This window comes from Chiroxiphia lanceolata, chromosome 1 (genome assembly GCF_009829145.1).
Source record: "Chiroxiphia lanceolata isolate bChiLan1 chromosome 1, bChiLan1.pri, whole genome shotgun sequence".
NCBI lineage: Eukaryota > Metazoa > Chordata > Aves > Passeriformes > Pipridae > Chiroxiphia > Chiroxiphia lanceolata.
The window spans coordinates 53,129,418-53,157,312 of NC_045637.1; the positions used below are offsets into that span (position 1 = coordinate 53,129,418).

General features: G+C 36.8%; 1 protein-coding gene across 2 annotated transcripts in view; it reads left to right on the forward strand.

The window, feature by feature from the left end:
• ANKRD12 (ankyrin repeat domain 12) overlaps positions 1 to 27,895 on the forward strand; it is a 57,771-nt gene that overhangs the window by 24,409 nt on the left and 5,467 nt on the right. The window contains exons 3-9 of one of the 2 annotated variants that reach the window (XM_032692179.1): positions 1,045 to 1,192; positions 8,471 to 8,617; positions 9,138 to 9,338; positions 12,529 to 12,671; positions 14,212 to 14,359; positions 18,029 to 22,713; positions 27,497 to 27,595. In XM_032692179.1, coding sequence (XP_032548070.1) covers positions 1,045 to 1,192; positions 8,471 to 8,617; positions 9,138 to 9,338; positions 12,529 to 12,671; positions 14,212 to 14,359; positions 18,029 to 22,713; positions 27,497 to 27,595 — 5,571 coding nt within the window. The remainder of the gene's footprint in view (positions 1 to 1,044; positions 1,193 to 8,470; positions 8,618 to 9,137; positions 9,339 to 12,528; positions 12,672 to 14,211; positions 14,360 to 18,028; positions 22,714 to 27,496; positions 27,596 to 27,895) is intronic. The other variant, XM_032692190.1, reaches the window with a different exon arrangement.

Here is a 27,895-nt window from a genome sequence, read left to right on the forward strand (position 1 = left end):
TTTTTCTTCAGTCAGAATAAATCTTCTGACTACTTGCTTCAGAAGTACCAAGGAGCAGCCTTTTGGTTTTCACTGATTGGCAAGTCAGTGTATGTTGTTCTTCTGTCTTTAGGTAATTAATTTATTAGTGATTTCATCTGATTGTCTGTTAAGAATGATATAAAACTGTGGAGTTGAGATAGCTGACACAGCTGGATAATGTGTTTCTGCAGCATGTAATGAACAGAAAACAGAAAAATGTCCCTGCATTGCATCTTGATTGGTAGGCTAAAATATTGGGGTTTGCAGAGGGTTGTCTCAAGCAGTCTTCTCACTAACCTGGTATCTTTTATATTCTTTCCTCCTATATTAGCAAAGTAATCAAGCACAAGTTAATATTGTGCCTGTTAAGGTTTTTCTCTGTTTATTCTGAAATATGGTTCGTAAGCCAAAATCCCCAGATTTATACAACTAAAAAATCCAAATAGTTTGTAGCTGTTTTTTCTAAATTTGACATGAGTTTAAAAAGTTTCCTCATATATTTTCTAAAATTAAACACTACACTGTTGTTGTTGAAATAGAAAGGGGCTTCTTGTATGGATGGATTATGGGGTGGGGGTGGAGGCAGGAGAAAGTTGTTAGGGTTTTTTTTTTTTTTGAATTCACAGTCTGAATTGCAGTGTGAGCTTTTAATATGCTTTTACTGAGATCATTTTGGTCAAGAAAGGAAATTGGGATGGTTGTCAAGACTTAGAAAATTCTTTTTCAGTATGTGTTGTTCCTTTGCTTATTATTTAAGGCTCTAATAATGAACACCAGTTCTACAGTAATATGTCAAAAAGTAGAAATAACACTAATTAAATTAGAAGTTACTCATTTATAAAAGAAAGGAATGACATTGATTGCTTTTATTAAGGTTAATTTAAAAGTTTATTCAAAAACTTTGTAATATGCATACTTAAACACAAGCACATACATTCTCACATAGTCTTTTCAGTCTGTATACATTATAAGTCTGTTCTGCTTTTTGCAAAAATTACTTAGTATACTTTTTATTTATACTAGAGCAAGGACAAGATTGCATCCTACAGCAAAACTCCAAAAGTGGATAGGAGTGATGTGGGGAAGGAGATGAAAGAAAAGTCTTCCATGAAACGTAAACTTCCTTTTACTATTAGTCCATCCAGAAATGAAGATCGCAATTCAGACACAGGTAGAACCTTTTTATTTCCTTAACTAATTATTTGTTGATAAAATACATCCTAATTTAATTAATTGTATCTTATGTTTTTTATTTATTTTTTCCCCTTTAAAAAGGATACTAAGTATAAAAGTTGCTTGCTTGCTTCTGATTGTTGCATCTCAGTCTGATGGGCTTTCACCTTGTCATTAGCAATGGCCAGCATGCCTCCATAGTTTATCTACATTTTCCAGTTGCTTCCTAACCTCATTCTCTTGCTTCTGTTTTGATAATTAATCTTTCTTTTCATTGTCATCTCTAGAGGTCCATTTGTTTAAACTAGTAAACTGATGAAAAAATCTGTGAATATCTTGATTTGAGACACAGCTTGTCAACCTTTCACAACTGTTTTTTGGGGGAAGGAACGTGGGAAAGATTGGTAGGTGTACTGTCCTCCATATAAAAGAAAAGGTTGCTAGGTTATGGAGCTATCCAAATTAGCCATGGAGAGCACACTTTTCTTTCAGTTTAACTTCCTGTTTAACTTCCTTCTCTCTTGGGGATACCTTTTGTGCACAGGCTAGTAGATTTTTGTAGCTTAAACTTATTCTGTTAAAACTGATTTCAAGATTTCAAAATAGCATTCTTAACATGGCTCTTTTCAAATCAAGATGAAGAGATCTGGGTATATTCTAAGAGTACAGTTATCTGTGAGTTTAGATATATAGTTGTCTGTGTTATTGTTCAGTAATAGTTCTGTTGGTAACCAGAAAATACCCATGCCCTCTGAAAGGTCACCAGAAGGCATGTTCCCCAAATTTCTCAAAAGGCTCAGTACTACAGTTTTTTATATAGCACTTACTGTACATTTTAATATTTTTCATAAACAAGCACTTCCCTTAATATGCTTACACTTAAATGCAAGATGGAAGTATATGCCTCAGTACGTGTTTAATTATCGTCCAGGATTGATTTCATACAGAAGATTTGGCTCCCGGATAATACATACATGCTTTTGTTACTGTAAAGAGAATATGGTAAGAAATCCAAATTTGAAATAGTCATATTACAAAACATGGCTTCAGATCTGTTTTCAGTGGTTTTAAGCATTCTAGAGCTTTACACTATTCGTGATAACACTTGATTCTTAAAAGGCCATGGATAAATTAGGAGTATGTTCCCAGCATCTGCTTTATTAAGTTTTTTGCTTGGTATTAGTCCATAACTATTTATCATTATGGAAATAAATATATGTAGATGTAATATTTAGCATGTCAAATGTTTTCTTTGTTGAAAATCTTTTATCATCTCTCCCCACCTCATCAACTTTAAATAAGTCATTGTCACAGTGTCTTGTAAGGTAATGCAATTTTCTGTGTGCCTTTTGCTATAGCATCTAGTGTCACAGTTGCCACAAACAAGATTGATTACTCTAGGCACTTAGACACGCACCTCAAGACAATGCTTACACTACAAAATCTTTTTGTTGCAAACTGTAGCAGGGAGATGAAATGAACAGTTCAAGTAGGGGCAAGAAATAGTTAATGTAACAGTAGTAAACATCAGGACTTGTTGTGTGTTTCATTTCTGCTGAGGCAAGGAGGTAAGAGCAACAACCTTGTTTCACGGGGGAGAAACTTGGTACATAAACTTTCCAGAAACTTTAAAGCAGAAGTATTATTAGGGTGAAAAACTGTTCCTATAATGCTGATTCTGTACCTAACCAATTAGATTAGACTGGTGAGAATTAAGCGTTTAGATTGTGCCAAGTTTGTTACTGACATGGATTAGGACTGACACCAGTGATCATGAAATGCAGCGCTCCTTCTGACACAAACTTGGCAATATACATGGAAAAGCTTTGATATCAGTAAACTAAACTGTTACCTCTGAGTGAACTGTCTCCCTGATAACCATGTACAGAGAATGACAAATGTTGAGAAGGAAGAAAGTTTTTGGAGATGAGAATGTAATAGGAAACAAAGGGGGGAAAAGAAGAGGTGATGGAAAGCTTCTTATCAGCTAGTAGTGCTAAAAAATAAAAGTCCTCTTCTTAGAGTTTGTGACAATCTGTACTGGTATCTAGAAAAATGATTAAAGGTTGTGTATGCAATTCATAATTGAAAAGACTTGGAAAAAAACATGTACTAGTGCTACGTTCTTCCCACTCTCCGTTACAGTTCCAGGATGCATTTGATCCTTTTCCAATAGATTGAGTTTTAATAACCTTCCAATATGTTTTTTTCAGAGTTCAGAATAGCAAAATTGTCTTACAACTTTTGGTAAATAGTTACTCTGTATCAGATTATATGACCTTTGAGTCTGATTTTTAGATTATTTTAAAGATATACGGTCTTTAAAATTGTGTCTGAGTAAACAAAAAGATGCCATAAAAAGCAGCTCTAGGATAAAAAATTTAATCAATAGTTTAATTTAATAAATAGTTTATCCCCAAGATATGTGATAGGATCACTAGCTGATTGTAGAAACCTCATGATAATTAGGTTTCATCCTGTTTAGGCATGTAAATCAGACAAAGAATGGGGGTACCTAGTTTTGTGAACTTACATCATTAGGTCTGTCTTGGTTCTATCTCCACAGTCTTTCATAAACTAAGATTTTGGGGGTTTCGCTTATTTTTGTAAAATTTCCCCCTGCAATTCACCTCTTCCCCCTTTTCCTGGTGGGCTTTCTTTGTTTCAGGTCTTGTCTAAAAATGGTGAGTGATAATGATCACAGACAGCCAAACTGAATGTTAACTTTATGTAAAAATACTTTTTAAAAAAAAATTATATCTGCAACAGTATACATAAAGTACATTTTACACTTGGTCGGTTTTGGCAAGACTGAAATCAAAGAGCATTTGTAGTGTCCTGTAAGAGTCTGGAACAATTATAACCCACTTCTTTGTCTAAATTTAAATGTAAATCTTTTTTTTTTTCCCCTAAGAAACTCTGCAGTAAATCAGCATTAAATAAAGATTTAGTCTTTAGGTTACTTTCCTAATAATTTCATACCACTAGGACTGAGTCCAGTTGCGTAAAGGTAGCCTAAAGGTAGAGTCATGCAATGCCAGTTGAGGTGGTTGCAGTAGCTGCAAAGTCTGGAGAGGTCTGAAAGACAGTGTGGGTCCCGGGAGACCTGTGGCCTCCTGAAGAGACCTAAACTGAGGGCTCTGTTATGACATCTCCATTCTTTGGTCAGAGCAACCACAAAAAACTAATGCAGTATATCCATATTGCAGACAAATGTATTTGTACTGCAGTATAACTTTAACCTGGATGTAAGTAAATCTTAGGGAGGAGTCTACATGCAAACTTTAAGACTGGTGGTTTGGATGGTAGAAGGAGAAACACTTTTCATACCTTTTAAAATAAATTCTCTGATTTGAAGTCTCCCAATCCTAAACTATAATTTGATTAAAAAGCAATCAGTTATTTAGCCTACTTAAAAAAAAGTCTGATTAGTCTCAAATAACCTTTAATGTGATTATTAGAATAAAAACAACAGGCAAGTGTTGATCTTGCAAAGGTCAGATTTGTTTTCTTTCACTACCTTATTAGTCTAAAGAGAGAAAAGTGAATTTTTCAAAATAATTAAACATACCAGCAGGTCAACTGCTGGTCGTAAAAATATTTTCATTGTGAAGACAGTCTTGTTACACAGTTGATTATTCAGGAAGAATAACAAGTTGCAATTACATAATGTGGTAATTTGTTGATCTTTCTTGGAAATTATGTTTTCTAGATTTTCTGTTTATAGGAGGATCTTGGTTTTGTTTTCTGACCTCTTCAATTTCAGTCTTTAAAGTAGTCCAAAAGTGGCACAGTCATACTTCTTTTAGCACTTGCTTGACATCCAGGAGAGCAAAACAACTGACCTCTTAATGTTGCATGGGTACATCACAGTAACACAATTCCTGTACTTGTGCATCCCGTAGTTACAGAGGTTAGTGGGGCTGTTGAAGGGGTCGTTTACACACTGCTTGATGGATTTGGGCTTAACTGTTCAGCTATAACAAGTTCCTCTAACTGTTGTTTGGGCTTGAGGCAGGAAAGCAGAGGCAGTTTTATGTGTGTTTGTTTGGTTGGTTAAATAAATATGTCATAAACTTGATTAATTAGGTATCACAATAGTACCTTGATATCTCTACATTGTTCAGTGCATTGTGAAGTCTCTTCATGACATTTTAAGATTTCTCTTTCCCTGAGGACAGGAAACAGCAGTCAGTCATGATGTGTTTCCTCTTTAAAATAACTTCATTCAGATTGCCATAATCACACAGAGCTCCATAACTCTGTTTCGCAGCTTCATCATCTGCGAAATTGATCATCTTGACCTGTCTTCTGCAGTTGTTAGCAATGAGCATATTAGTCTTTTGTTGTATGTCATTCAGTCTTATAACTTCCTTAGAAGCACTTATTTCAAGCAGTTCATATTTTAACTTCACGTGGTCCTATTAATCCTGTTGTTCCTTACAATTTAGACTGTGATGGGATTCTTGTACATGAAAACAGACTATCATGAGCCCCAAAAATTGAATTTGGTCTTTTAACTTTATTTCCTTTATTCACTAAGGTGTTTATTTTATCAAATGAAATACGCTGTTAGTTTGGTATGTTTTTGGTTTGAGAAGTCCATATGGTACATTATTTAATAATTTAGTTTCCTAAATACATAGAAATTATTTGACTGTGAATTTGTAAATTATTCAATTTTAAAAAACAAAAATAAAATAAGGAAAAAGAAACAACAATCAAGCAAACAAACAAAAAAACCTAGATACATTATTGATTGCCTCAGGATCTGTCATGCATAAGTTGTCCTAAAATAATTGCCAGCGTCTTTGATGTTTCTTGTGCCAAAACATTTAAGTCCTGTGAATGAATTTCATTGAGCTCTGCTACAAATAAGTGCTCAAATGCTCCTAAATCATAGTTTCACATAACTTGACTGTTTTGAAATAATTTTTGAAAGCATTAGGTGAAAAGCTTATGTTGCAGAAGGAAAATATTTGGAAGGATACTGTCTAGATAGATTTGGCTGCATGTTATGAAGTTTATTTAATGAATATGATTGAACATAAAGTCACTTGAAGGGTGTCAATTTTTTTTAATAACAAGTGAAAAATTCCCTCGTGTTTTGTTTGAACACCAAAAAGTGACAATAATCTGAATATAAAAGAAGATACTTTTATTCCATAGACTTTGAAAACAAAATGCTCAAAATCTAAAAAAAAAAAACCACAAACAAAAAACCCCCACCCAAGTAATTGACTTCAACAGTCAATTTTGTACATGAAATTCTATCTAAATTTAATTTCTTAAACTGATGTTATTCCTCTATTATTATTTCTCTATTATTATCTATATTATTATTGCTCTTCAAAATGTATAAACATCAAGTACACAGCTGTGAAAAGTTTTCTGTAACCACAAAATAAAGAATAGCTAAAAAGTTGAATTTCCTAAATGTTTAGTCATTTCCTGTTAAGGTGCAGTGTACTGTGTGATGGTATTCTTGGAGCACTGATTTATTTATTGATGTATAAAAATTTCTGTTTTGTATGCCCTACGCCCTTCGTTTTGCTTCCTTCCACTCCTTTTTTCCTGTGTCGTTTTATCTTGTACACTCAGAACCAGGTTATACGCATGAGAAATCTTGGGGGGAAAAGCCTTATACAGGACATACTCCAGTAAGAGGATTATCAGGTGCACCTGCTATGGTCTTGAGACTTTTTTAGGTTTGTTGTAAAAGTAAAAGCTAGATGATCGGAAGACTTATTTTACTTACTTTGATATATTATTTTTTCAAGCTGAGTATAGCTATAAAATTGTAAGGAAAAATTCAGAATGAAAATGAATGTGTTTTTCAAGAAAAAATCATGAGCAGTAAATAGCATAAGGTAAGAAACAGCAGATCAAACTGGACAAACTGAAATATGTTGTTTTGATGGAAGTACTAAATCAGTCAATAAAAGAATTTGCTGTACATTATTCTTGGAGAGAGGGCAACATATTCGCAGTGAAAAGTTGAAAATGCGATTTTGTAATAGGGGGGTTTTTTTATTGTCCTACGCAGATACTTTTATCAAGAGGTCAACAGTGTTGATTTGGTTATTGAATTAATTTTTTAGATATTCAGGACCTTGAGATGCATGTAGTTTAAAAAAATCGGTTGCTTCTGTAAAAGAGATCTTGTTTCCTTTCAGAGAGGTTTCTTTGATATGTATGTAGGTCTGTAGCTTTCCATTCTTTAAATAGTCTTGCTTGCAATTGTTTAGCCTGTAAAATTATGTATTTCTTATGTGGAATTCAAGATGAGAACTACTGATGTGCCTTCCTGTGCCTCAAGAGCACTGTATTACTAGAGCTTGTGTCTGTAATCAAGCCTAGAAGATGAGATTTAGAGAAGGCTGGGAAGTCACAAAATGAGTTGAGAGGAAATGAATGAAACAAGGAAGAATGGAGAAGTGAAGAAAATGAAATGGTAACTAGGAACCTCAAAGGGACTTAAGCTTCTCATTTGTAATTTTTATCTCTCTGCAGAAGGTCAGTGAAGTTTTCCTCAGTGGAGTCCTCTTAAGATTTTCTGCTTTGCAGATGACAGGGTTTCTTGGTTTTGGTGGGGATTTTTTTGGTTTTATGTCTGACTTGTTTATTCAGATGTGTAATTTTAGCTCCTGGTTTAAAACTTGAACATGAAACATTAAACAACTTCCATAAATATTGATAAAAGGAAAGAAGTTATGTATATAAAATAGCTGTATGTTTTTGAAGGATTTGAATTTTGTAGAAGAAATTGCTTTAAGATGAAATAACAGGATGAGTTTGAGAGAAACAATCTTTTGACTAATTACTTAGCAAATATCAATATTAGAAAGTCTTTTCCTAATTTTTAACATGGTGTCTTGAGAGAAGTAGAAATAGATTGTAGTATCAGATCTGTATTTAAGATTGAAAACTGACCAGCTGATCTTACAGAATGTTTTAAGTGCCTGACTTTAATCTCTGAAAATTAAAGTTGTGACGTATACAGGCCTTCCTGCTGTAAAACAGGTTTCTCGTCTTCTAGAATTTTTTAATAATCCTGCTTACAGCTTTAAGTGCTTTAACTCAGTAGCTTATTATTCTAATATGATTAGAACAGGTAACCAACACTAACACAAAGGCATTAAATTGGAGGTGTAATTTCTGTTTTTCATCACCTGCCACCAGTCGCCAGTTTACATACCTTAGAAGGATTGTTTTATTTCTAGAAAAACGTTTTGATGGAACAGCTGTTTCAGTTTTTAAATGTTCCTATTTCCAGAGAAGGAAGGTCCAGAGAAAAAGAAAATGAAGAAGGATGCCGGAAATAAGAAATCAGCACCAGTTAGCATTCTTTTTGGTTATCCTCTGTCAGAGCGCAAACAGATGGCACTTCTCATGCAGATGACAGCAAGAGACAACAGTCCAGGTGATCTTACAGGGTTAACAGTTTTCTTCCTCCTGCCTTCTTAATTCTGCCCCACTCAGAATATTGTGATCCCTGATGTTTTCTTCAACAGTCCTTGTTTTTTTGACATTTTTAAAATTATCCGTAGTTCTGTTAAACACTGTTTTGCATGGATGAGTAATTTGATGAAAAATTCTTGACCTTCTGTATTTATATGCAAAGCTTTGCATTATGATAGCTGTAAAAATTGAACATTTCTTTTCTTCCTTTGATTATTTTTGCCTCTCAGACACTGTTCTGTATGGATTGTTTCCTTTTTTCTGTCCTTGAAACCTGCTCTAAAAATAGTTAGATTTTGCAAAGTACCCTGTTTCACATTGAAAATAGGCATTGTGTTGATACATAGGAAGTGTCAAATATGTCCTTTATTTAAATACAGTTATTCACATATTGTTGTCATCTTTGAATGCAAGTGTTAACACTCTTTCTACTTCACCTCATTTTATTAACCTACAGCAACCATTTAAAAATTCCTTTGTAGATTCCACCTTAAATCATTCCTTACAAACAACACCAACACAAAAGAAAACTCCAACCTCTTCTTCAAGACAAAAAGACAAGGTTAACAAGAGAAATGAACGAGGGGAAACTCCTCTACATATGGCAGCAATTCGAGGGGATGTTAAACAGGTCAAGGAGCTAATCAGATTGGGTGCAAATGTGAATGTAAAAGATTTTGCAGGTAAGTTGATACATACGTGTTCTCTTGACTGTATAAATTAAAAGAAATGCTGAAGCTGTTAACAGAGTTTTCCTTTCAGTTCATGTTACATGCAAATGAAAAAAATATAACTTAGTAGAAATTCTCAAATCATGTTTTTTAATTCCAATGGCAGTGGTAGTCCTGGGATTCTACAGTACATAGTGTGTTATTAGAACAGCGTATTAATATCTGCAGGTTTCATTTGTGTCCAGGGCCTTTGCATGGTAGGTGTTTACAGAAATATGTGTGCACAGTTGCTCAACTTTGTAGGATTATACTGGGCAAAGTCAGATAGTGGGATTGTAGGCTATGTGAGAAGATGCAAAGTTTAGTAATGGTGAAAGTGCAATGTACATTGTCTTCTCACTGGGACAGCTAGTGTACATCAAAGCAGAGGAAAGTTTGCACTTGCCATCTAGTCCTGCTAGATTAAGGATAGTTTTGATATGTCAGTATTTGCTGTGATTTCAGCACTGATTCATGAACTTGAAGTTAAGTTTAACATATACAGTATTTTTAGGTTTATGGGTCGGAATGGTTATAGTGAGAATTGCGTTCTCACTGGGAATGGCTGGGATGAGTTGAGGTAGCCCGCTCATGTGGGAGAAACTAAGAACTATATGGTGTAATTAGTTGTCAGCTCAAACTTGGCACAAGAGAAGATATTAATGAGATGAACTGAAGTCTTGATTTTAGGTAAGAAACAGATCGGTAATTTCTCGGTTTGCAGAGAGTAGTTGAATTTGTATTTAAAGATGAGGCGGTCCAGGGCTGGCATGTAGTGGAAGAAAGGAAGCAGAAGCAGAACATGGCAGGATCTTCAGGAATTCAAGAGGAGAGATGAGAAGAACTTGTTGACAAGAGCAATTTTAGAAAAAGAGGGGGAGGCTCAGGGGAAGACAGGCCCATAGAAATCACAGGGAGAATGGAAATGTTTCAAGAGATGATATGGTGGGTTAACCTTGGCTGGCTGCCAGACACCCACGCAGCTGCTCTCCTACTTCTCCTCAACAGGGCAAATAAGGTGGAAAAAATCCCATGTGGGCCGATTTAAAGACCATTTAAATAAGCAAAGCAAAAGCTGTATGTGCAAGCAAAACAAAAAGAAAAATTCATTCACTACTTCCCTCCAGCAGTCAAACATTCAATCACTTCCCAGGAAGCAAGACTTCAGCAGGTGTAATGGTTGCTTGGAAAAACAAACACCATTACCTACAAACATCCCTCCTTCCTTCTCCTTTCGCTGAGTTTTTATTGCTAACCATGACGTCATGTGGTATGGAATATACCTTTGGGGCAGTTAGGGTTAGCTGTCCTGGCTATGTCCCCTCCCAACCTCTAGTGCAGGAGGAGGGAGAGAGAAAACCATGACTCTATAGAAGCACTGTTCGGCAGTAATTGAAACACTGGTGTGTTGTGACTACTGTTTCAGCCCCAAATGCAGTGCTCAGCACTGTATGGCTGGCTCTGAAGGAAGTTGGCTTTGTAGCTTCATCCCAGCCTGACCTAATACAGATACTTAATTTTAAAGGCACATGAAAGAAGGAGGACAACAACTGAGAACTGGTTGTGAGAATCTGTTGGGAACAAGTAGTTCAAAACCCTGGAGGAGGTGTTTGGGATCAAGTTGAGATACTTCTCCATTGGTAATCCGAAGTGAGAAGCAGAGGTGGCTGAGCTTCAAAATCCTGTGCAGAGGAAGAAGTCAAGAAGAGGGGGAGGATTGAAGCAGTGAGTCATGAGTGGAGAAGAGTAGGAATTTAGGATGCAGTGAAGTTTAGAGAATTAAGAGGTTTTTAGCTAAGAATTTGGCAGAACTAGAGGAGCAGAAAATGAATTAGTAATGGAGGAAGTAACCCTGCTTGTGGGATATCTGCCAGAATGATACTGCCATGTGAGAACAAGAGTAAAGGAAACAGATGTTGAGAGCAAGCCAGGACTAGAGTTGGCAGGCTGGACATTGTGATAGGATGGAAAAGCAAAGCAGTAAAACATGGAGAAGAATGAATTACGGAGAGAATTAACAAGGGAAAAAAGACAGGGATCAGAGGGCTGAGAGCCAGAAGAGGGTCATCATGTTGGGTGAGTGCAAAAAGGGAGAACGACAAGAAAGTGTCAAGAAGGAGGTGGTAGCCAGGCAGTATTGGAGGTGAGTGACCCACGTGATGATTGGAGAGGAAACTTAGCGTATGAAGATCAGAAAGAAGTGTTTTGCTGTAGAATAACTTAGAAGCTTTTTTTTTTTTTCATTTAAATGAGTGACAGCTGGGAAGTTGAGTGAAAGATGAAGGTGAGAAATCACATTACTGAGGGATTAGATAAATTAGGAGTTTCTTGTACCTCCTTTTCATGGATGTACAAGATCACTACTGAATAAACACAGAGTTAACATGAGTGAACTCTTCCAGACTTGCACTGGTTTTGTTGGAAACAAAAGCTGAATGCCTCCCCAGAACTGGGCTTTGAGAAGGCATCAACAGCAGACTAGTTCAGGTTAGCTATGAAGTGGAAGTCATCAAGTTTGGGAAACTGAGGTAAGGAATATTGCATGTGCAGGTTGGTTGTCATCTTCAGTTGAGGCTCTGCTATAGAAAATGAGCACTGAACTCCAGATTATCAGTGTGGAAATCAAAATTGAAAAAAAATGAGTAGTGTTCTAGGAAATACCAAGAGTAAGTTCTCTGCTAGTGTTTAATACCTTACTATCAAGCTGCTGAATGATGTTAGTGATTCCTAGTACATGTTCAATACCTCCAAAGGAGCACTGGTTATGGTAATTTCCCATACTTATTCTTTCCAATTGTGGGGGTTTCAAACAGTTTCCATACAGAATAATGTTATTTATATATATATCCCTAACACTGTTCAAATGTTCACTAGCCAAAGAAATTCTAACATGTTTAACCTAGGGATTATGTTCCAGATTTCATCTTTTACTGTTTGATTAGTGATTTCAGTGTTCAATTTAATCACAGAAAAATCTGGAATTTGGCATGACATGAGATTTTAAGTTGATAAAGCATGTGTCGTTCATCAGATGGACAGCATTACTCACACTGTGAGTGTATTTTGAAATGTTTAGACGCAATAGAGATGTATAGCACAGGAGAAAAAACCCAGACTTAAATCTTGGACCTTTCAGTCTTAAATGTACTACTCTTCTCTACAGGTTGGACACCACTGCATGAAGCTTGTAATGTTGGTTACTACGATGTTGCCAAAGTCCTGATAGCAGCAGGAGCCGATGTGAACACCCAGGGCTTGGATGATGATACTCCACTTCACGATTCTGCTAGTAGTGGACATAGAAATGTAAGTTCTGTGTAGTAAATACCTGGTTTGAAATGCTCAGTCTTTAGAACAAATTCTAACTCTCCTCATTGCAGTCATATGGTTTTATAATTCTGCCTCTGGTGTTTTGGGAGCATCTTAAACTTGCTCTGATTGTCTTTGTTTTGTCTTGCTTTCATTTGATTTCTATTGCCAGATATTTTCTACCAGTATCTGTTTTCTTAAATATTTAAAGGTTTCACCTTTAGTTTTTTAATTACTTTTTCTGAGAGACTCCTACTGTATAGAATTCTCAAAACAAAAATGTCTCCAAGCAGTATATTGTGGATTTGTATGTAATATATATATATTTAGAAATATTTAAGGATATATATCCAATATTTCTTTTAATATGTTGTTTATGGCATTGAAATAGAGAATTGATGTATATATATTCTTAGTATTTTTTTGAAATTTACCAATGAGCACGTAATGAAGATAAATGAAGCGCTGTAGATAATTTACATTAATTTATAAATTTGTTCTTGATTTCTGCAAATAAGATGCAGAAATTACTCCATTTCCCTTTATAGCTCTTCTATTTCATTACTATACGTGTGATGTGTTGTATAAAGCAAAAAATAGATAACATCCTTAAATTAAGTACACCTTCCAAAAAAGGTATTCCGTTTTAAAGGTTTTTCTGGAAAAGCTAGAGAAATTAATTACGATAATCTGATTGTGATTTTTTTTTTTTTAATTAACTGTTTAGTAACTGCTTCTTATAGGTATCTAAACAAAAGTTGGTCTTCAGATCAAAGTTGCATGAAGTTGTAACAAAGTTTTGGAGAACGGACCTCTTGCTTGTTTGGTCTCAGTATAGGTATCTGTGACCATCTCACTGACATTATGTATCAGAATAATTTTGAAGTTACCTGTTAAGATATCACTGTCTGATGAATTTCTGCATTCTTAACACATAGGACTGGATACTGTGCTGAAAATGGAGTGGCCTTGGTATCATTGTAACATTAACAATTTCTTGGCCTTCATGATAGAGAAATTGATGGACTTTGATGTATGCTATGCAGTTGGGGTTGGAGGTAGCTTGTTCCTCCAAAAATATACTTGGATCTCTCTCAGGTATTTTTGGAAATGCCTTAGAAACCAATAGTACTGCTACTTGTAAAACTTTTCCTGTTCCATACAGTTTAGTGCTATGAAATTTGGAGCAAGAAGGTGAATCAAGTGCAGAGGAGTAGAGAGCTTGGTAGGTGAGGACCCAGATAAATTGTATGAAGAAACGCTAGAACAGCAAGAACAAAAGCCCACTGTTGTTTTCCTTTATACTGATGCTGTGTCTGTGTAACAGAAGTCTTCCCCTTTACTTCTTCTAATGAGCAGACTGTATGTACCTGGACTTGGCATTCTAGTTGCTGAAGTCTTGCTTCCCAGTCTCAGTTTCATAGGTAGGAGTTAGGATTGTGTATCATGTTACCCACATTTTGTGTGCAACAGAAGATTTTTATGCTGGTCAAGTAACACATGGAAAACATAAAAGTTAATTTATTTAATACTGCAGATTGTGAAGCTGTTGCTTCGACATGGTGGAAATCCATTTCAAGCCAATAAACATGGAGAGAGACCTGTTGATGTGGCTGAAACTGAAGAGTTGGAAATGCTGTTGAAAAGGGAGGTGCCCATCTCTGATGATGAGGACAGTTGCTCAGGTAAAAACAGCTATTTAACTGCATACTTCCAACTGTATCATTTCACCTGAAGTTATGTGGTTTTATCTTTTGCGTAGTGTTGGCTATTAAGACTTGCTGCAGATAGCAATTACTATTGCTAAGGTTGTTTTCCACTTTTATTTTTAGAGGTAGTTTTTCATTTTTCAGTGGAATTATCTGAAATGTTTATTCTTTTTTTTACTTTCTGTCTTTAATAAGCCCTTCCCACTCTCCGAACGAACTCTGTCTCAGAATGGTGATTCTACCAGAGAAAGATACAGAGGAAAATACTGTATTTGTTATGATACAAAGTGGTTTTTGAGAGGTGATCTTGGGGGAAAATATCCCCAAAGTCCCTTATTTTCCACCTTTAGTAGATGAATCAGGAGTCAGTGTCTCACATGCATATGACAGAGGTACACTTAGTGAAGAAAAGTCCCTGCCAGTGGGGGAACCACTCGTTTGTGAAGGCAACCGAATAGGTAACTTGCTTACGTGGAGGCAGTAATTCTTGGCCCCTCCTGTATTTTTCTGCAGGTTAAGGAGTATGTAACACCTCTTAGGGCACAAAAAGAACTGCTGTCTTCTCGGAAGCAAAAGATTCTTGACCATGAGTAACTTGCTTGAGTGGTAGGCAGGAACTTTCCATTTTGCTTTCACAGAATCTTCAGGATTTCAGATTTTTATAGGTAAAAGAAATGAGGTGGATTGAAAACCGACTGAATATTGGGGCCCAGAGGGTGATGGTGAGTGGCAGAAAGTTTAGTTGAAGGCCAGTAACTGGTCATGTACCGCAGGGGTCAATACTGGGTCCAGTCCTGTTTAACATCTTCATTAATGTTTGGGGTAGAGTGTACCGTCAGGAAATTTCCTTATGAAACAAAACTGAGGAGGAGTGGCTGATGCACCAGAGGGTTGTGCTGCCATCCAGAGGAACCTCAACGTGCTGGAGAAATGGGATGATGGGAATCTGATGTACTTCAACCAGAGGAAATGTGAAGTCCTGCTCCTGGAGAGGAACAGCCCCTGGGCACCAGTGCAGGCTGGGATCTGACCATATGAGGAATAAGCTTAGCAGAAAAGGCCCTGGGGGTCCCAGTGGACACCAGATTGATGGGGAACAACTTATATGTCCTTGCTACAAAGAAGGCCATGGTATCCTGGGCTGCATTAGGAGTGTTGCCAGCAGGTTGAGGGAGGTGATCCTTCTCCTCTGCTCAGCACTGGTGAGGCCACAGCTGGAGTGATGGGTCCAGTTGTTATGAGAGAGACATTGGACATGCTGAGGAGAGTCCAATGGAGAGGCCAGAAGATGATGAAAAGACTGGACCATCTTTCCTATAAGGAAAGGTTGAGAGAGCAGGGGCCATTCAGCCTGGAGAAGAGAAGGCTTAGGGGGATCTTTACTGATGTGTACAAGTACCTGAGAGGAGGGTGCAAAAGGACAGTGCCAGACTCTTTTCAGTGATGCCCAGTGATGGGACCAGAGGCAATGGGCACGACTTGAAATACAGGAGGTTCCCTCTCGACATCAGAAAACACTTTTTTACTGTGAGGATGACCGAGCATTGGCACAAGTTGTTGAGGGAGGCTGCGGAGTCTCTGTCCTCAGAGATATTCAAAAGTGTCTTGGACATGGTTCTGGGAAACTGGCTCTGGGTGGCCCTGCTTGAGAGACAGGGGTTGAATGAGGTGATGTCCAGAGGTCCCTTTCAACCACAACCATTCTGTGATCTGTGAAAAGTACACGAGGAAGAGCATCATGTCCCATGATTGTGAAAGTTGGTTTCTCTTTTCTGGACAAATAAATAAACCCCAACCAAACAATCAAGTTAAAAGAAGAAAAAAACCAACCAAACAAAACAAACCCCTAGGAATATTTTCTCTTCAAAGTTTTATTATACTTCAGGAAAAAAAAAGTCATATTACCCTTTGTTATAATGTAGTATTAACTCTTCTGGCATTAGAGGATTAACCTGAAATACAGTGCATGGTCCTTTGGTTTTAAGGGGCATTTGTGGCATTGGTCCACAGAATCTACATCAGCTTAGTGAAATTAGTGATCTTAAGAAAAATATTTTTACATGTGTATAGTACAAACTTGCTACTATTTAGCAATTAATTCCTCAACAGTCTGTCTGTGCAGGGTATTGCTTAGTTTCCGTGGACTGGTTGCTAAGGAGAGTGGAATGTTCTCTGCAGTTTCTCAAGGAGTCAGGGTTAGAGAATAGATGATCTATCTCCTGTGCTTCCATTGCATTACTTTTGGTCATTAAGAAGTAAGTTCTCTGATGTGTTTGGAATGAGGCAAGTTTGTTAAGAGCAAAGCAGATGGGGACGTGGAAGAGAGAAGAAGCAACTGCCTTATAGGAGAAGGGTGAAGGACAAGCTACATGGAGTGGTTAGAGTTAAGGCAGGAAGATGATGGCATGGGTAAGGGGGGGGATGTATAAAAAGCTGTTAGCACGGAGCTAGTAGTATGTTCTGGGTGATGCAGATAGTATAGAAGATAGTAGGGACTTCTGGGATATATTTTGTTGATGTGATGTGGTTGAATGCAAAGTACCTGAGAAGCTTGCTGGCAAGGTACAAGTCTTAAACATGGTGTACTGGCAGTTGTTTCACAGAGGGTCCTGCTGAAAATGAGGGGGCATCTTGCAGCAGAACATTTTTATTTTCCTCATTAAAATTTCTAATGTATCAAAACTGCTGCATCGCTTTCCTTACGTTATAATTTCAAATTCTTCTGTTACTTTTTATTCAGTATGTCAAATCTCTAGTCCCTGGTATTGAATATGACAATACTCAGTTCTTTTTAAAAAGCAAACTGATAGATTCAGCTGAAGAGGCTTGGCTTGGAACGTTAGTTGGAGGGAACAATACATCCAGAAATACTTCTTAAGGTTTTTTGAGTTCTAGATTTTCATATGACCAGGTTGTGATTTTCATATGAACAGGCTCCATCTGTTTCCTAAGCCTAATTTTAGGAGCAGTTAAGAGTCTTACATTTTGGACTTTCAAGCCCAAGACATGCTTGTTCGAGTGCATAGCAGAGACCAGTTGCATGAATTACAGTACAGTCTGCTTTAGGCTGTCTGTATCAGGTGAATAAAGATTCATGAGGGATTTTTTTACATGAACAGGTGTTTGTTTTATAAGAATAAAAGCTCATCTGCTGTTGAAACATGACTGAATAGTTCATGTGGAGGAACGTAGTTTGGTTGTTACAGAGCATAAGAGTTGAATTCCCAGAGGAATGAGTTGTCATAGTAAGATGTCCTTGAGAAAGGGTCAGGCTATGCAGGAATGTATAATGATGGTAAATAATATTATAAATGTAATAATAAATAAATATAATAAACCTCACAATAGGCGAGGTTTCCAAAATTTAAAGTGCGCTGCTTTTACTAGATTGGGGTATAAATGCTAATTAGTATTTTTACATGCCTGAGTGAGAGCTGTAAAACTTTGGTTTCATGACCTTTTTCTCTCATAACCATTTTCTCTTGAAAAGCTTACTTTTAGTGCAAAGGTTTATTGTGTGTTTAAAGTAGGTTTTTTCCTTTCTTCATTTGTATAGAAGTATGCCTGCTGAACTGAACTATTTTGTTCTGAAGTGTGAAGAGTGTCCCATCAGTTTTCAACTAATTTTTGGTTTTCTTACCCTAGATTCTGAAGAAGCTCCATCTGTAAATCCTTCCAGTGTAGATGGGAATGTTGATTCAGAAGCAGAAAAGGACCCTGCAGCCAACAACAGCAAACAAGTGGTCCCTAGTAAGGCACCACTTCCATCTGCTCTTGATGAGTATGAGTTTAAAGATGATGATGAAGATGAAATGAAAAAAATGATAGATGACAAACATGTTCTTAGAAAAGACCTACGGAAAGAGGATGAGACTGAGGCTGAAAAGTCCAGCTTATTTGTGAAACAAGAAAAAGTTGTGTTCTCAAAGTCATTTAAAAGCAAAAAGCAGAAACCATCAAGAGTTCTGTATTCCAGTTCTGAAAGCTCAGATGAAGAAATACTTCAGGACAAGAAGATAGTCTCTCCTTGCTCTGTTTCAGAGACATCAAATTCTGATGTCAGAGTGAAGAAAGAATATGTAGTTACAAACGAACACAAGCAAAAAGGCAAGGTTAAAAGGAAAGTAAAAAATCAGAGCAAAAATAAAGAGAATCAAGAAGTAAAGCAAGAAAAAGAAAATACTAGAGTAACAAATATAGCTCCTTCTGGGTTAGATTCTTTAGATAAAGCTAGAGAGGAAGAAACCTTTAAGAAGTCTTTCACTTCAAAAGAAGATTCTTCTTTACATCTGTTTCATATCACTGCCGGAAAATCTCCAAAGCATCCCTGTGGATTAAGTGAAAAGCAGTCAACACCACTAAAGCAAGAAAACACCAAAACTTGCTTGTCACCGGGAGGTTCTGAAATAACGTTGCAGTCTGAATTAGTTCGGTATGATCACAACACTGATTCTGATTATTTAGTAGAAAGCTCTAGTGGCAAATCCAGCAAGCACAAAGAAAAAAGCAAGCATCATCAAAAAGATTTTCACTTGGAATTTGGTGAAAAATCTAGTCCTAAAATTAAAGAGGAAGATAATAGCTCAACATTTGAGAATTCAGAGTATACTTTGAGAAAGATTGACAAGGAGGGTAAAACACTTAAAAAGCATAAATTAAAGCACAAAGAAAGAGAAAAGGAAAAGCACAAAAAGGAACAGGATGGGGAGAAGGAAAAACATAAGCATAAAGATAATGGTAAAGAAGTTCAAAGAAGTATTGAGTTTGACCGAGAATTTTGGAAAGAGAACTTTTTCAAAAGTGATGAAAATGAAGATACATTGTTAAATACAGAACATGAATCTCTTTCTTCAGACAAAAAATCAAAGCTAGAGAAGGCTATGGCAAAAGAAGATAAGTTAGTTAAGGAGAGACAGTTCCAGAAAGAAAGAAATACTAAAGAGGAGAGAGAAAAAAACAAAAAGGAAAGTGAGAAGTTTCTCAAGGATGGAAAAATAAAAGATACAAAAGAAGAGAAAGAAATTATGCTTGCAGATAAAGAAATGGAATTGTTCTGTTTTGGTGTTAAAGATGAGGCAGGCAGCATGCATTCAATAGAAAGAGAAACAGATACTGAAAAGCAGGAAAAGAATTTAAAGGAAAATAAAGAAAAGACTGAGAAGCGAACCTCAGCCAAAGAAAAAGACGTTGAAAAGATAGAAAGAAAACATGGAGAAAAAGAGAAAAAGCTAAAGCATGAATACAGGATGGAGAAAGAAAAAGCAGAAGTAAATGAAAGTACAGAGAAAGTAAAGGAGAAGCCCAGTTTTCAACAAGCAGAAAGATGCCATAAGGAAAATGATAAAGTAAAAAGCATGGGTACTCTTAAAAAACTTGATGACAAAGAAAAAAATAAAGAAAAAACTGATAAGAAGCATGACAAAGAAAAGGCTGATAAAGACAGACATTGGGCTGAAAGCAAAGAAAAACACTGTACTGAAAGAAAAGTCAAGCAGTCTGAAAAAGAATCCGAATATACTAAATTAGAAAAAAACAGAACTAAAGAAAAGGAATTTGAAAAGAAAGACAAATCCAAAGACAAGGAGATCTCATCATCAGCAAACTCAAAACACTTGCAAGAGGAAAGGAGATGCAGTATTACAGAAAGTAATAAAACAGTGCATGACAAACTGTCATCTTTGAAAGAAAAACCAAAAGATGATTTGTTGAAAACTCCAGATGGTAGAGAGAAAGATAAAAAAGATAAAGACATAGACCGATACAAAGAGAGAGACAAGCATAAAGATAAACTGCATCAAAGTAGTTTACTTAAACTAAAACTTGAACATGAGAAACTTAAGCCTAAACCAGCTCCTGCACCAAAGGATGCTCGACCTAAAGAAAAAAGATTAGTCAATGATGATTTAATGCAAACTAGTTTTGAAAGAATGCTGAGCCTTAAAGATCTGGAAATAGAGCAGTGGCATAGAAAACATAAAGAAAAAATAAAACAGAAAGAGAAGGAACGTTTAAGAAACCGCACTTGTTCAGAGCTTAACAAAATGAAGGAAAAACCAAAACACTCATTAGCTGAAGTAAAAAGCAAAGAACTGGTTCGTTCAAAAAGTTCAGAGTTGCCAGATGTTTGTATAAAGGAAAAACAGCTAAAAGATGCTACAAGTAATAGATCTCAGTCAGTAGATACCAGGAGCGTCAGCGTTATAAAGCCTTCATTGGCTTTAGATAATTTAAATAGATCCCCCAAATCAGACAGTGAAAAGATGGGTCTGAGCTCCAGGTCAGTGTCTGTCTTGTCTGTTGCAAGCTCTGAGGATTCTTGCCATACCACAGTAACTACTCCAAGGCCTGTAATCGAATATGATTCAGACTTCATGCTAGAAGGTTCTGATTCCCAAATGTCTTTTTCACAATCACCATTTTTGGCAAGTGCCAAATCACCAGCTCTTCTTGAGAAAGAGACCGATGGTCTTGCTGAGTTGCCAGATCGCACTAAGCCACCTTTCTCAAACAGGCTTCCACCAATGTACATTAGATCAGCATCCGTTGAAGATGTTAAATTGGTTTTAAATGAGTGTAGACCTGTTACAGAGGTTCGAAGATGCAGCATGCCTGCTGCTGTTTCCGAACACAGCAAGCAGCCTCAAATGTCAGAAGAAAACCAGAACGCTCTGCCATCAGTCCAGACTTGCGCTAGCACTTCTCCTAAACCAGAACTACCATGTGGCATGCTCGAAAGAGACTTTCAAAGCAGTATGACTGTACTGCAGTCAAACTTTACATCATCTCCAGATGGAGTTGTTAGCAACAAGCAAGTAATGACGGGTACAAGTACCGTTAAAAATACTGCTCAGATGAGCCCTTCAGAAGAGTCTAACTTGCATTTAGAACCATGTAGTCAAAGTGATGTAACTCAACAAAACAAACCATGGGATGTGCCTTTTGACAGACTTAATTCGTTAAACAACGAGTTTAACAGCTCAGGTTGTGGTGTGTCAGAGCAAGATACTACCTGTGTTATAGCAATGCATAATTCTGAAAGCAGGACATTAAAAGAGCAACAGGTATCTGAATTTTTGCCTCAGCATGCTGAAATAAAGGGAAGTTCCAGTTCTCAAGAATCTGCATCATTTTTGCCTTCACAGTCACCTTGTTCTTTACCTATCCAGCCACTTCCACTTGTGTCTAAACACATTTTACCAGGCATTAGCAGTCAAGATTCATTATTTGTACAACAACAAAATCTAGTTCAAACTACAACTTCTGCTTTGGATACAGATGCTATGAGTACCAGAGAGCTGGAAAATGCTTTCTTCCCTTCAGACATTAAGAAGAGTGACACACACATTGCTCTATATTCTGAGAGCTCTGCAAAGGATGTTTCACAGAGCTATGAAAGGGTGAATGATTTACCAGTGGTATCCTTAGAGAAAGGTATTCCTGAAAGTGATAGCAGTTCACAATTAAATGTGAATTCATACACATTCAGTAAAGTTGTTTGTAAGAACGCTCTGAGTGAAGCGGATAGTAACACAGCAGATACTTCAGATATTAGAAATGAAAAAGACCAGCAAGAAAAGTTGGTCTCCACACATGTTGTTGATAGTAAAGCCAATGCTGATCTCTGTGAACTAAGTTCAGGAATGTCAAAGGGAATTACGAATGAATCAGCTAATAAAAACCCCTGCACTGCAGACAGAGAAAATGTGTTGGCAGATGATCCACCACAGTACTCCGCTTTATCTAATTTTGAAAATAGTTCACAACAGATTACACAGGAAGAGGTGCATAAATACAGCCAAATAGTTAAAGTAGAAGAAGAAATTGCTGAGGATCAGAAGGTGGAACAGCAGGAAGTACCTCAAAGAATCACGAGGAACAGAGCAAATTTGCTCGCTAACCAGGGCAAGCAGAATTCTCTTGGCTGCACACAAACATCAGAAAAAGAGTCTGAATCATCAGCATCTATGAAAGCGAGGATTAGATTAACTGAAGAGGATGATGCTCAGGTACATCATCCACGAAAAAGAAAAGTGTCACGTGTGCCTCAACCTGTGCAAGCAAACCCTTCTTTACTGCAGGCCAAGGAGAAAACGCAGCAGTCTCTGGCAGCTATTGTTGATTCTTTGAAACTTGAAGAGATTCAGCCATACAGTTCTGACAGAGCAAACCCTTATTTTGAATACTTGCACATAAGGAAGAAAATAGAAGAGAAGCGTAAATTACTATGCAGTGTTATTCCTCAGGCACCTCAATATTATGATGAATATGTGACCTTCAATGGCTCATACCTATTGGATGGCAATCCGTTGAGCAAGATATGCATCCCAACTGTAAGTAACATGGTTTTTAAATATACACTGCAGTGAAAGGCATGTTTCAGTTTTATTTTTGTAACTTTCATGTTCTTCCTAACTTGCTTCTGAATATTCTGCTGAAAACAGTAAGTTGACATATGCCAAATTAATATTGACTAATAAGGTCATATTTAAAAGCCTTGTATAGTGGAAATATCAACAGTGGTTTCACAGTCATTGTAAGACAGACCATGTAGGACATCTGTAAAAGGCACAAAGACTATATTTCAAAGTATGTACTAATATAAAGCATGTCCTTTCAGAAGTGAAATCAGATACTGAGAGCTTCTCTGAATTTCTGCTGTCAAAAATTTCGTTAAACCTAATTATTCAAAGCAGTTTCATTTGGAGCTGTTTCAGTTGGTCTGTGAGTGAACCAGGGTGTATAGTAAGCTTTGCCACAGTGTACCAGGCTGTCAGCCTCCCCAAGTCTACAAATCTTTCTCAGTAGATGTTGCAGCTTCTATAACATCTTTATCACTGGAGGCAGAGATTCTATTTTTTTTTTTTATAGCAGCTGCTAGTCAAGTACATACTGTTTCCAAGCTACAGCTTTCTGCTTTGGCATCACACTTCAGTGCTTTATTTGGGATAAGCGGAAAGTAGAGAAGCATGGCACATATTTTTCCCTGGCCCATTTTCCACCTGAGCGATAGAATTCATTTCCCTGTCATAAATGGCAATGCGTGGAGACACTATAAGGAGGGGAGAGTTATTGACTTGGTATTAAAGCGGTGCCTTATACTTCCTGTCTCTCTTGCTGTGTGTAATAGGGACTCTGCACTTATGAAAATAAATTTAGGTGGTGGAGTGCAAATTCTTGGGTAACAGGTTCAGAAAACAGAGATGGATGTGTGCTCCCCATTCTCAGTGGTTTTCAATTACTCATTGAAAAGAAATCCCTCCTTAAAAAAAGTTGATAAAAATGTGAATATGTAATTGAAGGATTACTATTACTGATTTTTTATTTAGATTTCTGGTTTGCTTCCCTATGTGCTCATATTCTGGTGATAGTGACATTTTAAACTATTACTTGTTTTGTATATGCTTTGATGGTCCTGTTAATCTTCTGCTGTTGTAGAGAGAATGGGTGGAGATTTTTATTCCAGGCTGTTAGAAGGAAAAAGGAAGAAAAGAAATTCTTAGAAGTCAAAGTAAATTATTAGGAAATTGATGTTTATTTTCATTAGGACTAAAGTGTAAGAAAACAGCATGAGTTTTAATCTAAAGAAGATATTCTAAGCATTCAGTTTTGTTTGTCTGAAAAAATTATCTACAATGCAACTAAATGCTTTGTTTACTTACAGTCACTTATGTAAATGTACAATTTTGATAAAATTTCCCATGTTTCTTTCCAGAAAAAAATACTGTTTACAAACTTATTAGAAGTTCAGGTTTAACTTCTCTGTAGAGCTTGCTTGTGTATACAGTTTAATAATTTTATTTTGTCACCATTAAAAATCACAGTCTTAGTAGTTTGTATTACAAATGTCATAAAGAGGAGTATTGCTAAACCGGAGATCATTTCGTGCTCAGAAATGGGTGTTTGTTTAATTTACACATTGTCCAGCAGTGTGAAAATAAGGGCTATGTCTAGTCTCTCTACAGTGGTGAAATACTAGTATCATATACATGGTGTTACACCTATAATGCAGAATTTAATAAGTAACTGTAAAATCACCTTTTTGTTGAGTTTGTTTTACAGTTTTTTCCTTTTGATTCTTTAATTCTCCGTTAACTAAACTTTTGCCTCATCAATTTACATAGGATATGAGAAAGTAGATATTCCAGTGTTTTAGATATCCCCTGTGTGGAGGTCTGTGAGAAAATAATACATTTAGCTTTGACACTCTGAGACTCGGAATAGTTTGTGTAACATACTGTTCTCTGCACTGGAGATTTAATGATGCATTGTAGTTTATCTGATGAACTTCAGACATCCTGTAGGTGGGAACCAGGAGATGGTATGCTAAAATTTGATTTCCACAGCCTTGTTTATGTATTGGAATTTATGAACTGTATCACTTAGGGCTGTAAGGGTATTCACATATGAATTGTGGCTTCCCTCTCACCAGTGCAAATAGAAAACATAAGGCAGGAGACACCAGGTCAGTTCAAAATAGAAGGAAGCAAACTTGAATCTTGTAACAGAGTGAGTTTGAATTGTACTTGGCTGTGTTGCCTTTCAGATTGCTCAATTAGTATGTTCTGCAGGGTTCAGTCATACCTGTACTGTCTCCTGAGAGAAGATCCCAGGATTCTTTGCCAGCCTTCGATGGCTATCTAGAAGATATGTTTCTAGTAAAAGGGATTCTGTCCAGTTTCTCTGGCATTACTGTAGAAACTTCAGTGGTAACACCTAATTTTAGGGATGTTAGCAGAAACTTGTTTCCTAAATGCATTAAATACAGCATTAGAGCAGGCCAGTTATTTGGATGACATAGATGAGAGGAGGTTTGTAGTGGGCACAAGTGAATTTATACAGTGAAGAGTTGGTGTTATTGCTGTAGTTGGTTTGAGGGATGCAAGGCATGCAGGAAACTTTATTAATTGATTTTCATGTGAGGTGAGAATATGTCTTGAACCTTAGTTTTTATGAGTCATTTCTCAGACTGGGAGCAGGGAATGCTCTGAAGCAGTTTCCCTCTCTTCTGTGTGGGGCCCAGGCCCTTAAGAAAATAGTTTGATAACTTTGTTTATACTAAAAACTGAGGGCATCTTTTCCTTGTGTAGTGCAGTTTCATGCTCTGTTCTTCAAAGTCCAGCTAGAAGGCCCAAGAGGCTCTTCTGGCTGTTCTTGCCTTGAAACCTTTAGCTTGGACTTCGTGGTCTCAGAGAAACTGATTTCCTTTGTCCAAATCTCGTGCTGGTTCACAAATTGGGATTTCCAGCAGGTGGTGCGAGACTACCCAAATCCTGCGTTTTGGGCTCTAAGGATCCAAGGCTCACTCTTTCCGAGTTTCCAAGAAGAGAGGAAAAAATTGATCATTCCATAAATGACTGTAACCAAACTCAGCCCTGTATTTAGCTGTAGGTTTTGGCAAACGGTCTTGGGCTGGGCTGGAGTGAAGCGTATGAAGTTTATGGATGTATCCAGCAGCAATAGTGATCCCTGGGATTACGGAAACCTGTTGCTGCCGCACAGGTCTGAACATAATCTGTGTTCAGGGCTGAACGAAATCTGCTGTGGCTGTGCAGAAACAGAGTTCTACACATTTAAATAAAAGTCCACACAAGTTTGTTGTCTAGATGATCAGGTCCTTTCCAGGTGGTTTTTACAGTGTTGATTCTTATTTCTGTTGCAAAATAAAACAGTCCATAAATTTAAGGGAATAACATTTGAAATGTAGTGACAGGACAAGGGCGAATGGGTTCAAACTGAAAGAGGCCATGTTTAGATTAGATATTAGGAAAAAATGCTTCACTGTGAGGGTGGTGAGGCACTGGAACAGGTTGCCAAGAGAAGTTGGGGATGCCCCATCCCTGGAAGTGTCAAGGCCTGGTTGGATGGGGCTCTGAGCAACCTGGTCTAGTGGAAGGTGTCCCTACCCATGGCAGGGGCGTTGGGAGTAGATGATCTTTAAGGTCCCTTCCAACCCAGGCCTTTCTGTGATTCTGATTCTGTGAAATTGTTCAGATGGTATGGATGCTAAGCTAAAACATGCTGATACCCATTATGATTGAGACAGATCATTCCAGTATGTGTTTGTGGTTTGTTGGTGTGTTTTTGGTTTGGTTTGTTGGGGTTTTTTTGGTGTATATTTGTTTTTAATACTGATGACTTATAAAAAATGGCATATGCCATAAATGTTACTGGTTCGAGAGCCAAACCATTTTCATTGAGAGAAGTGTATCCTGCATAGTAGTTTGAAATGTGAAGGAGTTGAATGTCATAACAAATAATAACTTAAGGAATGAACAGCAATTACTTATTCAGTATTTTCTTTAATTCCAAAGACATTGGCTAACTTCCAGCATGGAGGGGAAATGTCCTGAAATAATATTCCAGTACAATAATAATTGAATCATTTTTGGTAGATAAATCACTTTGTTACTGGAGTGTATAGGTACAAGACTGATACTAGTAATGCAGTGTGTCTGTATTTCCATAATGGATTTATTACTTCTTCACAGTTGCAAGATCTGTGTTATTGCAGAGAACTGTTTATGTTTATATGTTTGTGTTAGGTACAAGGTAGAGTATAATACCCGTAGGTTTGTATTTCAGCTGTGGTTTCAGAGTATCAGTGGTAGTAAATAGGGCTATCTTTTGTGCAGTATAAAATGCTGTTGCCACTGTATGGATATATCAAGTGGTTTATTTTTTTTTAACAGTACTTTTCATTTTCTTACTTTGCTCTTGCATTTTGCTAGGCAGTTTTTATCTTCTCAGAATTAACAGCTGTGCTTTAAAGAGTCTTTAGAACTGAAAGCAAGTTGTATTTTTACTATATTCTGCTTTATAGCCCTTTTAAAAAACAGCTATGGAATGCTGACAGTGACTGGTTAAAAGTACTAAACAGCTTGAAATGCTGTTTCACTTGGGTTTATTAATTTTTATGGTAAAGAATTCTTAAAACCTTTCATTGCAAATACATCAGTCACGTAATTAGTGGAAAGTTAAAAAGTCATATTTTCCCCTAAAAAATACCTTGCTTATGGTTTCTTGTTTTTGTTTTTTTTTTTTAATAGGTCATACAGGCAATACTAAACATATTAAATACATATTCACTGTCCTATTTATAAATTTTTTCCACAGATTACACCACCTCCATCACTGTCAGAGCCACTTAAGGAACTATTTAAACAACAGGAGGTTGTAAGAATGAAACTGCGTTTACAGCACAGTATTGAAAGGGTAAGACTAATTTTTTTATTTCCCAATTTTAAGCTTTGGGTTTTTTTTCTTTTTCAGTGGACAGACTACATTTTCTCAGTTTAACAATGTTTTGGAAGTAATCTGCTTTCTATCCAAATTTATGAATTGGAGAGACTTTAAAGTGGTGGTAGGGGGAATTGTTTGGACAACTGTTAGCAGAACAGTGAAGTCGATAAGATAGCAGCTTTTTCCTGTCAATTGCTCTAAGCTGTGGCCCAGATTTATCCCAGAGGCAATGGGAAGAAAGCTTCGATCTGTAGTTTTGAAAGCCTATAATGG